The sequence below is a fragment of the Gavialis gangeticus genome, unplaced genomic scaffold, assembly GCF_001723915.1.
Source record: "Gavialis gangeticus isolate Ggan-Ray unplaced genomic scaffold, GavGan_comp1, whole genome shotgun sequence".
In the NCBI taxonomy this organism is placed as follows: Eukaryota; Metazoa; Chordata; order Crocodylia; family Gavialidae; genus Gavialis; species Gavialis gangeticus.
This window is the reverse complement of record NW_017728993.1, coordinates 64,208,646-64,222,832: the sequence shown is the minus strand read 5'-3', so window position 1 is coordinate 64,222,832 and position 14,187 is coordinate 64,208,646. Positions and strand designations below refer to the sequence as shown.

At 47.8% G+C, this 14,187-nt stretch overlaps 1 protein-coding gene across 5 annotated transcripts in view; it reads right to left on the bottom strand.

Annotated features, from left to right (window-relative positions):
• The window catches only part of RC3H1 (ring finger and CCCH-type domains 1), a 51,845-nt gene that overhangs the window by 36,458 nt on the left and 1,200 nt on the right, over positions 1-14,187 (bottom strand). For all 5 annotated transcript variants that reach the window (XM_019501859.1, XM_019501860.1, XM_019501861.1 and 2 more), the window contains exons 2-3: positions 2,576-2,696; positions 120-359 (exon numbers count right to left, since the gene is read on the bottom strand). In XM_019501859.1, coding sequence (XP_019357404.1) covers positions 120-359; positions 2,576-2,696 — 361 coding nt within the window. The remainder of the gene's footprint in view (positions 1-119; positions 360-2,575; positions 2,697-14,187) is intronic.

Here is a 14,187-nt window from a genome sequence, read left to right as displayed (position 1 = left end):
GCCGGGGGGTTTTATTGTCCGCCCCACCTAGAAAAAGGGTTGTCATCCTTTTTTTTTTTTTTTTTTTTTTTCAATCCCTGTGTTATAACAGTGGGATTAATGAATTGGTTTGTACATACCTGGTCCAAGAAACTGGCAGCCCCTAGCCCTCACTGCAGCCCAGAGATTGGAAGAGAGTTGCTGAGGATTCTGATGTTGAAGAATGAGCTCTGTGACTGTTCTTTCACCCAGTGACCTTGCTGCACGCATGGCTCTGATCCGCCCTTCTTCTTCTACTAGTTGGCAGTGGACTAATGTCACAAGTTTCCTTTGCATGGGACGACTCAACACACTCTGAGTGGTACTGTTCAGACCTACACCTTCACAACAAAAGGGGAGAAGTGAGGAAAGAGTTATATTTCTACTTCTACACAACTCTAAAAAAGTGCCTAAATTCCCAATTCAAAATGAAGCACAGAATTTAATTATGCTAAATTTTCCATCCAAAGTTTATAAAAAAACAAAACAAAACAAAACAAACCAAACCAAAAAACCCCTCTAAAACTCCAGTGGGTTCACTTTAGGCACTGCTTAGGGAAAAAAGTAAAAACCACGAACAAACCACCACCCCCTTCAGGTCTACTCACTAGGTCCAGGACTCAACAACACATGGCCACTGGGCTGAATCCAGCCTATGGAGGCTGGAAGGCTTTGCCTCTGCCGACACCCCTGCTGGGGGTGGGCAGCAAGGAGCTGCACTGGGGCAGGCAGCTGGAAGCTGCTCCCACATTGCTGCCCCTTCTCCCTGCCCCCTCCTTTCCAGCTGCAGTGCGGACAAAGCTCCCAGCCAGAGGGGAACTGAGTCCAGGCTGGGCAGCTTCTAGCTGAACCTGCGCTACAGCCAGGAAATGGGAGAGAACCGGCAGCAAGTGTAGACACAGCTTCCAGGTGCCCAGCCCTGGCTCAGTTCCCCACCAGCTGGAAGCTGTACCTGCACCCCAGCCAGGAAGTGAGGAGCTAGGAGAAATGGAGGCAGTGCAAGCACAGCTCCCAGCTGCTTGGCCCCAGCAAATCCCCCCTCACTGCTGACACACCACCGAAGCCACTCAACACATGCTGGACTGGAGCCGGGTTGTTCCAGCTTGCAGCTTATAAAGGTTGACAGGCCCTGCACTAGACAGACAGGTCTAGTATTTCTGCTGCTCACAGCTTTGTCAAAGTGCACCAGCTCCTTGAAATGAACAAGATTCTAGTCAACTTCACTGCTTCTATTTGAAGCCACTGCAATATCAAACTTCAACTGACTGCATTCTCTCTCTGTTCAGCTTTTCTAATCTCCAGATATATTCACAGACCAGCAGAATATAAAAATACTGTTTGCTGGGAGCAGGGGAAAAGTAGAAAGTGTCATCCAGACTTCTTTCATAAGAGCCAGGAAACTGGGGTGGGGGTGTAGAAATGATGGCTAGCTATCTATGTCCTCCAGCAATTAGGACACTCAGGCAAGGGAAGAGGAAAAGCAGAGGGATGAAGCCTCCATTATTCCAAGCAGACAGAACACTCGGGAGATGCATGGGGCAAAGCTGAAAAATGTAATTGGGAACCAGTTAACTATTGGCCAAGATGAAAGTTAGAAACCACAAGTGGGTCTAAAAGCACACTAGTGGAAATCCTCTTATCCACTCCCTGCTTCCCAAACGCTGTTCCCCTGGACTTCACCTCTCCTAACCTACCAGATAGATCTTTACATAAGTAATAAAGTTACTTTGTGTAATAGTTATTACTACATTCTCAAACAGAACTATTCAGATCAGGGCGGGCATTTATTTTGGGCAGAAGGCCACTTACTGAGTTTTGGCAAGCCATCGAGGGCCGCATGATAGGCAGCCAGGGGCAGATAAATACTAATTTGTAAATTTTTTTAGGGGCCCGGTGGGCCAGATAGAATGGCCTGGCAGGCCACATCTGGCCTCTGGGCCGCATTTTACCCACCCCTGATTCAGATGGATCCAACACTTATAAAAAAGAATGAACAAGTTTTGACTTCCTGTTCCTACATGCAGGAAAGAAGGATAATTCTGACCACAAGACATAAGATTTTCACTTTCAAAGAATTTCACTTTCATGCTTTATGCAAAAAAAGGTTACATTTTACACTAAGGCAGTCATCTTAACATCAACTCTTCAGAGAAGAAAAAAAAAGCATGAAGTTATTTCTGTCTTGATGCAGCTAATAATAATGTTGACCATAAATTTTCTGCTCCGAATTTACTTCAACTAACTATGGCAAAGGTCAAAACTATATCTTTGCCTTCCCTCAGTATGATTTTACATTAGAATAGTTCTCTCTATATAAAATTAAACACACACACACTACTTTTATTGCAGTGAAGACGTAGCCACACACACTACTTTTATTGCAGTGAAGACGTAGCCCAAAAGCTCAGAACACATATTTCCTTATTAGATCTTAATCTATTTTTCAGGAAGGCTCTACCGTAATAGTTTTATTTTTGTTTTGCTATAAAAACATTGAGATGAACCTTTATATGGTCCCATTTCTCAGTTCAAAAGGAAATGGGAGTAAAGGACTTGCCTCTTGCACTGCTGAGTGGTTTGAGGTACAATGCTAGCTCTTCTACACACTTCTTGCCTTCCTCATAATGTTTGGTGTCTTCAGCTCCACTGCACAAAGTAATTGGCTGCTGTTCAGGAACCTGTAAAGAGATGACAGGTATGTATGACACTGTAGATGTATGCATGTATATGCACGCAGTCATATCAAAATGATTAACGTCATGTGTTTTCTTTTTTATTCCCCTCCTCACAACTTTCTACAGCACAAATGTATGAATCTACTCCAACATCTAGAATTCTTGACATTTCACTTTATCTATTTTATTCTTAACCATTGATTTTTTTTGTTTGGATTAAACAAAAATGCCAAAGAATATGTAGTATGTTTTCATATGTGTAATGCAACATTTAGCTAGATAGTCTGCTGTATCATATTGCTTCACAATGATACTATATACCATATTGGTTAAGCCATTTATACCTTAGAACAGGGGTTGTCAACTGGGAGTACATGTACCCCCAGGGGTGCTTGAGAAAGTCCTAGGGGGTATGCGTGGGCAGGGATGGAGTGCCACCATGCACTGTCCCGCCGGATGCAGGGGCAGCTTGCATGCGGCAGTTGTCACCGCTCCGTGTTCAGCTGTGCACTGCCCACCCCCATACACCCCCTGCGTTCGGCCATGCACCACCGTCCTCCCCCAGGCATCTGGCGGCCGGGGATATACTGCTGTGTGTGACCAGTGGTGGGGGAACGCTGATCCAAAAAGGTTGAAAACCCCTACCTTAGAAAAATGTTTAAAGGTAATAATAAATCTTGCATCAATTTCAGGTTTACTTAAGAACACATTTGCAAAGGCTTTTCTAATTAATGGCTGAAATAAAAAAAAGCAGAATGTTTTATCACTCATTTGCCAAAGCATCTATGATATCAGATAATAAAGGAAACACACAAGGAGCTTCTTTTATATAAAAAAATCCCCTTTTCCTTAGAAAGGTCCACACTGTTCAAGCTGTCTAAAATAAAAGTATTCAGAAAGGCGCTCTCAAAGCTAGCAAGCCTAAAATCAGACCAGCTGGATTTTGTTTTACAGGAACACACAAAACTACACCAAGGACTTGGCAACTCCAAAAGTGCTTACTAGTAGATAAAACACAGTCTGAAACAGCTGCATCTCAGATATATGCCAAACAAGCAGCACACAAATTGTTTGGACTAAAGGCTTTTTTTTTTTAAGTTGTGAAGGGTATAAAAACACTGGCAAATGTACTGGGCCTCCCTCTTAAAATACAGGGTCTGACTATAAACGGAATAAATTTTACATGCTGCACTGTGCATGCATATATGTGTACTTTATCTGTCTGACATGACATGTAAGCTAGACTTTCACCTTTTCTGGGGCTGTTTTAAACTGCACCATTCATGTATACTAATTTCAGCACTTTCCAGCTAATTCATAAGAAAGCAAGACTTTCCAAGGGAAGAAAGGAACTTTAGGTTGAATTAACTTTTCTTGTTTGTTCGGGGAAGGGAAGGGGGCAAACTTTAGAACAGTGGTCTCCAAACTTTTTTGATCGTGCACCCCATCAGTAAAAAATTTCTGAGCACGCACCCCCAATATATGTATATTTATATAAATATAAATAGAAGTTCTAATATTTTCTTCCTGCACCCCAATGGATTGTCTTGCGCACCCCACTTCGGAGACCGCTGCTTTAGAACATTAACAGGTGCGAGAGTTTAGTCTAACATCTCACCAACAAGCATAAGTATTCCAATGACAACATAATGCCACCACTGCAGACACTGGTGACGTGTAGGGGGTGCACGCGGGTGCATATGCACCCCCTGGAAGTGCACTTCCGGTTCTGCTGCTAGCTCGGAAATTGGCCACTGCGGGGACCCCTACCACAGGTTGGCAATCTGGTGCCCCCCCCAGACTCAGGAGGCACCAGTTGCCCATGCACAGATAATCTGGGATCAGACCCATGATTGGTAGATCTAAAAAGGATGAGCTTCTGCTGCAAGAATTAGAGACCTGGGTCCATTAGTTAAGAGGAAATTCTAGGCTATTCAGCCTTTACATGGGGCCTAAACACTAGAGAAAGAGCACAGAAACTCTGGGAAGTTTATAAATCATTTTTCACTCAGCGAACACTTATTTTCAAGGCTGCAGCCTCTTGTACTCATCTTGACTTGTCAGGGCAATGGTTGGCAGCGCTTCCAAGCAGGAGGCTGAAACCCACCTCAAACCCAAAGCAGATGTTTCCACCCCAGCTGCTGTTACCATCTCTGCCTGACACCCAGCTGCAGTGCAGGCAAAGCTCACTGCCACAAAAAAACCCATGCCCAGAAAGCTCCCAAAGTACCTTGGTACCATAAACTGAATCCAATGGCTCACTGAGCCAGATCCCATTTGTAGGTCCTAAGTTACAGTATTGCCAACCCCACTGTGTCAAAAATCATGAGACAAACTCTTAAAAAAAATCAAGACATTTGGAATGGAAATCATGAGATGCTACTTTTGAAGAGTGTGTGTGTGGGGGGGAGGAGGGGTGTTATTCATGATGGTGTAGGGGGCAATTAGTGTGTGTGCGGGGGGTTTGGAGCCCAGGGAAAGGCAGGATGCAGGGTACTGAGAGTCAGGAGTGAGGGGCAGCAGCAGACACGCACACGCTCACAGCTCTGTTGCATGACTTGCCACAGCACCCCATTCACCCCAGCCCCTACCACACTCCCTCCCTCAATGTGGGGGTCTTGAGCTGCACCCCCCTCCCCTCCACAGACTTACCAGCTTGGCGCTTTGTACATGTGCCAGAAGAAAAAAGTCCTGAGATTTGAGCTCTGTATCAGATCATAAGTCAGAGTTAATTTGACTTGGAAATCACAAGTCTTGTGATTTTTTTTCATGACAGTTGGCATTACTGAGGTTATCAGTCCTGGTTTTAGAATGCTTTAAGCAAGATGTAAAAAAATGTAAAGCAAAATTTTCCCTAGCCTGTTATTAAAATATCTTCAATTATGAAGAATAAATAAACTTTAGATTGCAGAACCTTTATTTTCGCAGCTTGGATAACTAAACCCCCTGAAACTCACTGAAGCAGTTTCATTTTCAGAGGTGGTTTTACTTCTGATTCATTGCTGTGGCATTTACATTTCTATTAGTTTGAAGTTTCAAGTCAAATTTCAATTTAAGACAGAGAATGCCTTTTAAAAAGGGAACAGTCAAAGCATGGGAAAACTTGATTTTAAAAATAAAAACAGCTTTGTAGCTGCTTCCTATCACACCATTAATTGAACATGTGGCTAGGGGCCCCTGTGGCTGGGAGCCCCATCAGCTGATCAGAGTACCCAGCTGAGGGAACCATGTACACCCCCAAGGCTGGGAACACCCAGTTGACAGAGCTCCCAGGCACCATGGGACCCACAGGCCCCCCATGCCTGGGAGACTGAAGTTGCTTGAAGCCCCCCAGGCAGCTGGAAGACTGAAGCAGCTATGTTTTCCCAGCCACAGGGTACAAAGACCCCCCCCTTGCAGACCGCAACTGCCTCTGTCCCTTGGGTGCCCCTGAAACTGGAAGCCCAAGTCAGCTGATGGGGCTCCCAGCCATGGGAGTATGTGGGGGAGCCCCATCAGCTGACCCAGGCTCCCAGCTGGGGGACCTTGCTTCTTGCCAGTGCAAGAGGAGCCCAGGATTGGACTTCCCCTTGTACCAATAACAAGGCACAATGGCATACAATATACAATGCACACAGTTGCACCTCCTACCATGTACGTGCAGCAAGGCAGGAGGCATGATTGTGTGGATCGCACATTAGATCCCACCACACCTTTACCTGCATGTGTAGAGGGGCCCCCAGAGTCAGAAAATGCAAGTGAGCATTAAATTCATACCTTCAGCTATTATGCATTCAGGCCCTTGGCAGATGTTACACTTAAGATGCAATTAGTCTGTTAATTGCATCTTAAATAGCAACCCAACCACACATTCAGGCAACTAATGGCACCAGAAAGAGGGAAACCAGCCACAACAATATTATACAAAAAGATTTGTGATATTTTTGTGACTGGTTTCCATCATGCCTTGAATTCAACGTGTGCCAAGGTTAGGACTACACAGTCAGCCTGGTGTGGTCCCTGCCAATCAGCTGGTTCTTGGACTGCACCAAATGATTGTAGGCTAGCTCCAGAGACCATAGTAAGGCCAGTTCAAGTCCTAGTATGAACTCCCAGAGCCAGATGATAATTAACCGATTGTTGGGAAACTGGCTTTCAACTTGCTGGTGCAGGGCAAGCCCAGGATCGGGTCCCAGGCTAGCTCCTGGAACTGTACTGGGGGCAGTTCATGCCCTAGTACAGTGCTGGAGCCAGCTGACAATCACCTGATTAAAACAGGCACCTGACTTTCAACTTGCCACTTCAGGTGGAGCCTGAAATCATGATCCCAGGTTCCTCATGTACTGGCAAAAGGAATTCAATTGGGATCCAAACTCTGATCCCAAAATTGCACGTTCTGCCATGCATGTACTCTAATAAAGCTGAACTTGTTTTATCTGAATCCAGTATATTCAGAACAGTAGAATTTCCTTCATATAAGGAGAGGTAAGTATCTTATGTTCCCCTGTCCCCTATCCATCTCCTTTCAGAAAAGGAAACAAGTTTAGTCCTAGTAAGGGAGCCTATGTGCTTCTTCAGAGTATTGTTTCTATAATATAAGTGCTATATTTTTTTTTTCAAAAAACAATCATAATTTCCTCATCCACTTTCCAGTGGATATCTCAATAAAACAATTTTGGGTGAAGAAGACCGTACAACTAAGAGTATTTATGTTCATGACCACTACTACAGAAGCAGTTCCCTCCACCTGCCTCTCCCTCATCACTAGAGATCTTGGTTTTCTCCATTTAAAAGTCGCAAATACTGATTAAAACCCCCCAAATCCCTCACCACCCACAGCCCCGCCCCACCCCCCGCTGGTGCCCCTCACTCCCAAACCACAGTCTCTCTAGCCCTCCCAAATCCCTCACCACCCACAGCCCCGCCCCACCCCCCGCTGGTGCCCCTCACTCACCACCCACAACCCCTTGCGCTCCCAAGTCCTGTTGGAAGGGGCCCCCAGCTGCCACGGCTATGGGGTCAGGGACCCAGGTCCACAGCACCCTGCCACCTGCAGCAGCGCCCAAGCCCCAGCTGCTGCCCATGGGAGGTGGTGGCTGCTGTGGCAGAGTGGAGCCCAGAGCCCAGCTTCTCCTCCCCCATGGCCAGCATTGGCTGAGAGCACAACTCATGGGGCAGGGACAGAATGCAGGCTCAGGCTCCCTGCCCTGCTTCCCTCCCCCCAGGGCCTCTGCAGCCCAGAAGCCAAGACCCAGTGTGGCAGGGCAGAGTAGGGAGGGAAGCTCAATGTTGCCGTCGCAATCCGAGTGCTGCCATGGTAAGATACCACATGCCCACCTGGCAGCAGCGGGAGTGTCAGTGACGGGCTGTGCTTCCCATTGCTGCTGGGTGGGTAAGGGGCACTTCGCCATGGCGGTGTGGGACTCATGGTGGTAGCACTGAGCTTCCCCACCCAGCCCTGCCATGCTGGGTCTTGCCCGCTGGGCCATGGAGGGCCTGTGGGGAGGGCAGCAGTGTGGAGTGCCTCAAGCCCACAGTAGGCAGCCCACCCCACACAAATCTGGGGAGCACATGCCCCATGCTCCCCTTCAAGTGTGCAGAGTAACAGAGAGCCAGTCCCCAAACTTACCCCTGGACAAGCTGCCCACAGCTCCATCCTGCTCTCCATCCAGGCCCTGTGACCGTGCATTCCAGCCCCAGATGCCATGCACAACACAGGCTGGGCAGCAGCTCCAGCCCTGCTTAACTCCCTCACTATGGGGGCCTCAATCCCACCCCCTCCCCAGACTTATCTGCAGGAGCTGCTCTCCAGGCTACCTGGCAGCCATGTCCATGTGCGTACCTGGTGCCCCGTACTTGATGGCCCTTCTCCCCAGCCCCCTGCAGACTGAAATTCAGCCAGCCTGCAAGGGGAAACCCACTACTTCCCATGTTTTTCTTCTTAAAATGAGAAAATACAGGTTTTAATGTATTTTTCTGTGGTAAATGGAAAACCCGGATCCCTGCTCATCACCTGCAAATCAGTCAAACCAACAACCTCAATGTTACCCATCATTGTAATAGGGTAACAAGCCTCACTTAGAAAGCTCTGCCATGAATAGTTGCCTTCTGTTTGGGAAATTAAGCAAGCAGAACACGTCTCAGTCCAGCCATATACATCTCTATTTGTGCTAAGACTGGCAGCCTATACAATCCCTGACCTATGTACAATATTGAGTGCAAGTTTCCATTTAACTTCACTTTGTTCAGTCTAGGGACTATGAGACAACTTGACATCCACCCACAGCATTACGTTTAGCAGACAGAAATAGCTGGGAATAGGGGTGAAACACGAACAGTGGTTAGCAGTGGACTTCTATCTTGAATTTGGGTAGGTTTAGTATACATTCACAGCATTGGTCAGGAATGCCACATGCAGCAAAACTGGTCTAAGGAAAGACCAGCTCTGCCTAGACAAACCACCACGAAGTGGCCTTCCTCTTCCACAAAAAGGCAACACAGAAAGAAAGAAAAGTCAAGGAGTTAATCAGACTAGTCAAACAGTTCCAAATCTAAAGATACTTTAAACGTTACCTAGACAGGATTCAGTCTCCCTTTATTTCTCTGCTATCCAAGGAAAATCTTAGTGTTACCCTTCCTCAGTATTTGTTTTGCAAGTAGAAGAACCATGCATCAGCCTATTAAGATGGGCATTACAGAGGGAGCTTTGACCTTATCTCAACTTAAGCTTACATAACTACAGCATAGGTGAAGTATTACTGATAGTTTCTCATCCTAATGCCACAAGATAAACACATATATGCATTTCTTTCACACAAGGAATAGATAGAGGCTGCAGGGGGAAGATGGCAGGGTGCAGAGATGGACGGGTGGGGAGGAGAGAAAATAGGCAGCGTGTGGTGTACGCTTAGATTTCACCACCTTGCGGCCGTAGTGGCACACTATACTAAGGAAGCACGTTGCTACGGCAATGTAGCTGGTGATCACATGTAGATCCACGTGACTGCTATGTTGCTGTAGTGTACCATGCGGCACAGTGCTATGTTGCCATAGGGTGACACGTAGATGTGCCCAACAAACATGAAAAAGGGATACTTAAGTAGCCAAGGTTTAGTTAAGGGACTTCTGAAATAAATTTTATATCCTCCATGTTAGCAAAATAGTAGCAAAAACTATCAAAATATTTTCTTGTACTGGGAGTAAGCAAGCAGTATTTCTAGAAACACTTACAATTCTACTTATTTCACCTATTATGTGACAGCAAACAAACCAATGACATTTAGTTAAGAAAAATCTAATCATCACTACTATTCCTACAAACTTTTGTTTCTTAAAACCCTGTTTTCTCAAAAAAAATAAAAGGTGGGGGGAAGGAAGAGGGGAGAGGAAGGAGAGATGAAGCAGCAAGAAGACCAGACATTTATAGATCTGTACTACTTTCAGAAAATGTTGAACTCAAAAACAAGTGACTTATTTTCTGCAGATAAACGTTTCAAATGTACCTCACATTATTTCCTACTCTGATGAAACTTCAGTTTTCTGGAATATAAACTACGTTTTTTAAGGAATTAGAGCTAAGAGGTTATAAGGGCTGAAACTCCAACAATTTATAAAGCAGCCAAAGTACTCCTAGTCATATCAGGGAATACAAGTCAAGGTGAGGTCAACATGTAATTGTGATGTTTGCCAACGACAGTCCAGAGCAGTTTCATAGTTTCATAGATTAAGGGTCGGAAGGGACCTAGTAGATCATCTAGCCCGACCCCCCGCCAGGGCGGGAGAACAACAAAAACCCCAAAAACAAGAAACGGGACTCAAATGAGTCCAGCCAGGTAGGCATCCAGCCTCTTCTTAAAGACCCCCAGGGTAGGGGCCAGCACCACTTCCCTTGGAAGTTGGTTCCAGCTCCTAGCTGCCCTAACTGTGAAAGTAGTGCTCAGTGTGTTTTGGTTCTATGGGATGAATGAGTAGTGTGGACTCAGGCTCACCTCAGCCTGGCCCTGCGCGCTGGGATCAGGCCCTGCACTGTACCTATGCACCCCATTTATCTCACCAGGCCATGCTGTTCAGGCAATGGGGCTCTGTATGGGTCTGGAAATTCGACAGCAGGAAAGTAGCAATTAATGCTGCTGCCCTCCTCCCCTCTAAGTTTTTGGATTCAGAGGGAGGCCTGTGGGCCAAACTACATGGCTCTGCAGATGGGATCTGGCCTTCAAACCAAGTGCCCCTTGTCCAGAGGAACATGCACTTCAAAAAGCAACTTGTTCACAATTCATTTTGTGGGCATGCACCAAAGACAGTACACCTTAGCAGGTGAAAGCACAAAGTTCTTATGGTCTCTCTCAAACACCCTTTTTTCTAAACACTGAAATGTAATTCTCCGTAGCAGATTTCAAGGCCATGCTGAGACAGATTAATAGAAGATAGTGGAAAGTGACAGCCTACACAGTAACTCAACAAAGTGAGTTTCCATCTTATTCAGAAAGATTTTTTGTGATAGGGATTTAAACTAAAAATCAATAAAATTGCCAAGCTAAAAGGGGCTGTAAATTTTTCTTAAAAGAAAAAAGAAATAAAATCATTCACTGCCTGATCAACTCACCTAAAAAGCTCCTAGTACTCTTGGCAGTTCCCAAAGAATCTAATGCATTCACTGCCAATCTGAAACTAGCCTCATCAAGCTTTGCTTGCTAAGCCAGTGGAAAAAATGAAAAATGAAGTAACTTAACAGTAGCATTCATTATCCTTTAATGCCTTTTGACCCATAGTCTTGATCTACATAACTGTACCGTGTTAAAAAAAAGGAAAAAATGGTACTATGTAACATACACACACGATTACATATTTTACTATATAGGTTTTTACATAGTAGCTTTTCTTATTTTTAACTTAGTACAGTTATGTAGATCAGACTATGGGCCAAAGGGTATGATATATATATAGGCGCGCGCACACATACACACACACGCACACACACACACCCCATTGCTGTAGGTAAATTTTTTTCAGTAAATGCCAACATTGGGGAAATGTATGTACTGGGTGAAGGGGAGAGAAATCAAAACTTTCTGTTTACATACAAATGTTCATTCTAGGATCTCCAGATGCTATGAAAACATTAACAAGATATGAAGCTCTTTCTGAACCGGTGCGCACACTGTAGAGTGGGAAAGGGGCTCAAAACAACTTACCTAGTGTACCAAAGCAGGTCACTGACAGAGCCAAGACTGAACCCAGTTTTTAATTTTCTGATATAATGATCACTTGGTGGTTAACGGGAGAAAAAACGCACAAGCCAGTCACACCAACTCACAAAAAGAAACAAGAGAACAAGAGTGGGAAAACATGCTCAGCCACATGCATGAGATACAATAAGAATCAACCTGTTCCTTCCAGCCTCCTCCTCACCTGTTCCTCCTATCCAAAACCAATGCAGGTCATCAATACAGTATCATATAACAACTATGATGCCTCCTCTTTGCTCCTGAAGCATGCTTTCCCCTACTGAATTTCCTGCTGTGATGTTTCAACTAGATCGAGGCAGGCAATTATTTAGGGCGGAGGGCCGCTTACCCAGTTTTGGCAAGCTGTCAAGGGCTGCATGGGTAACCCCACCCCTTGACAGGTACCCCACCCCCTGGTCACTATTTTGGGACCAATGTCCCAGGGTCAGCACCGGTGGGGCCCAGAGCCGGGCGCAGGCTGGCAGGGGTCTGTGGAGCCAGGCTGGGCTGCACCAGCAGGGAGAGGAGGGAGCTGGCCTAGCTCCATAGAGTCCCTGCCGGCCGGGACCCTGTACTCCTGCCACCCTGCTCTGGACCCCACCAGCACTGGCCCTGGGACACTGGTGCAGGCCCTGTGCTCCAATGCCCCCCAACCCCAGTTCCGTGGTACAGGCTGGGGGCACACAGCCCCAACCCCCTGCTTGCTGGCAGGGAAGGAGCTGGTGCAGAGTGCGGGGAAAATCAGCCCCTCCACCCGCCCGTGGCCAGCACTCCTCCTTGCTACCAGTCATAGCCCATGCGGGGCTGTCCTGAGCAGGCACTGGCAGGCCCAGGTGGGCTATGAGCAGCTGCAGTGTGGGGCAAGGGGGGGGGGGCCTGCTTTTCCACCCCTGCACTCAGCACCAGCTTGTAACCCACCCCCACTGCCAGCCTGGGCGCTGCGCTGGCTCCTGGCTCGCCTGTCGGGGCTGTGCTGCAGCAGCAGCAGCAGCAGCAGCAACTGCAGCCCCCATGCTTGCCACACTGGAAAGCATTTGCTGCTGCTGCTGCTGCCGCCACCCACCCGCAGCTCATGCTGCTGTAGGCTGCGGTCAGGCTGCCACCACTGCCCCTGGTGTGCCCAGTGCGTGAGCTCTGGGTGGGCGGCAGCAGCAGCAAGCACTGTCCACCGTGGCAAGCAGGGGGGCTGCAGCTGCTCCCATTACAGCGCACCCCCAACAGGTGAGCCCGGAGCCAGCGCATGGCCCAGGCTGGCAGCAGGGGCAGGTTACAAGCTGGTGCTGAGTGCAGGGGAAAAGTGGTGTCCCCCCCGCCAACGCTCCCCGCTGGAGCCTCTTGCAGCCTGCCTGGGGCTGCCTGTGCCTTCTCAGGACAGCCCTGCATGGGCTGCGAGCAGCTGCAGCAGGAAGCACCGGGGCAGGGGAGGGGCTATTTTTCCCCACGCTCCACACTAGCTCCTTCCCTGTCAGCAAGCAGGGGGTTGGGGCTGTGCATTGCCCCCCACCTGTACCACGGGGCTGCGGGTGGGGGCACTAGGAGTGAGCAGGTGCGGGAGCACAGGGCCCACATCAGTGTCCTGGGACCAGCGCCAGCAGGGCCCAGAGCAGGGCAGCAGGAGTACAGGATCCTGGCCGGCAGGGGCTCTATGGAGCTGGGCCAGCTCCTCCCGCTCCCTGCTGGTGCTGTGGAGCCAGGCTGGACTGACCCCTGCCAGCCTGCTCTCCGCTCTGGGCTCCACCAGTGCTGGCCCTGGGACACATATGCTGGTTCCAAGATGGTGACCAGCGGGCAGGGAACCTGTCAAGGGGTGGGGCTACCCATGCAGCCCTCGACAGCTTGCCAAAACTGGGTAAGCTGCCCTCCGCCTGAAATAACTGCCCACTCCTGATCTAGTTGAAACGTTGCAGCAGGAAATTCAGAGGTGAAAAGCATTCTTCACGAGCAAAGAGGAGGTATCATAGTTGTTATGTGACACTGTACTGATGACCCATTTTGTTTTTGGATAGGAGGAACAGGTGAGGGGGAGGCTGAAAGGAACAGCTCCTTCCCTGCCCAGGATCCTCCCCCACCTTATCTGTGGTTCTGGCGCAGGGCAGCCACATGGTCCCAGCCCAGAAGCCCCTGCTAGGGCTTCTCACTGAGGGGGTGGGGTTAGGCAGGCCCTGCGGTTGCAGGAGCCTGCTGAGGATTCCCCTGGGTCCTACTGCCCCTGATTCCTGTCATTTTTGACAGGAACCAAGGACAGATGCATTTTAAATTTTAATTTTTTTTTTTTTTTTTTTTTTTTTTTT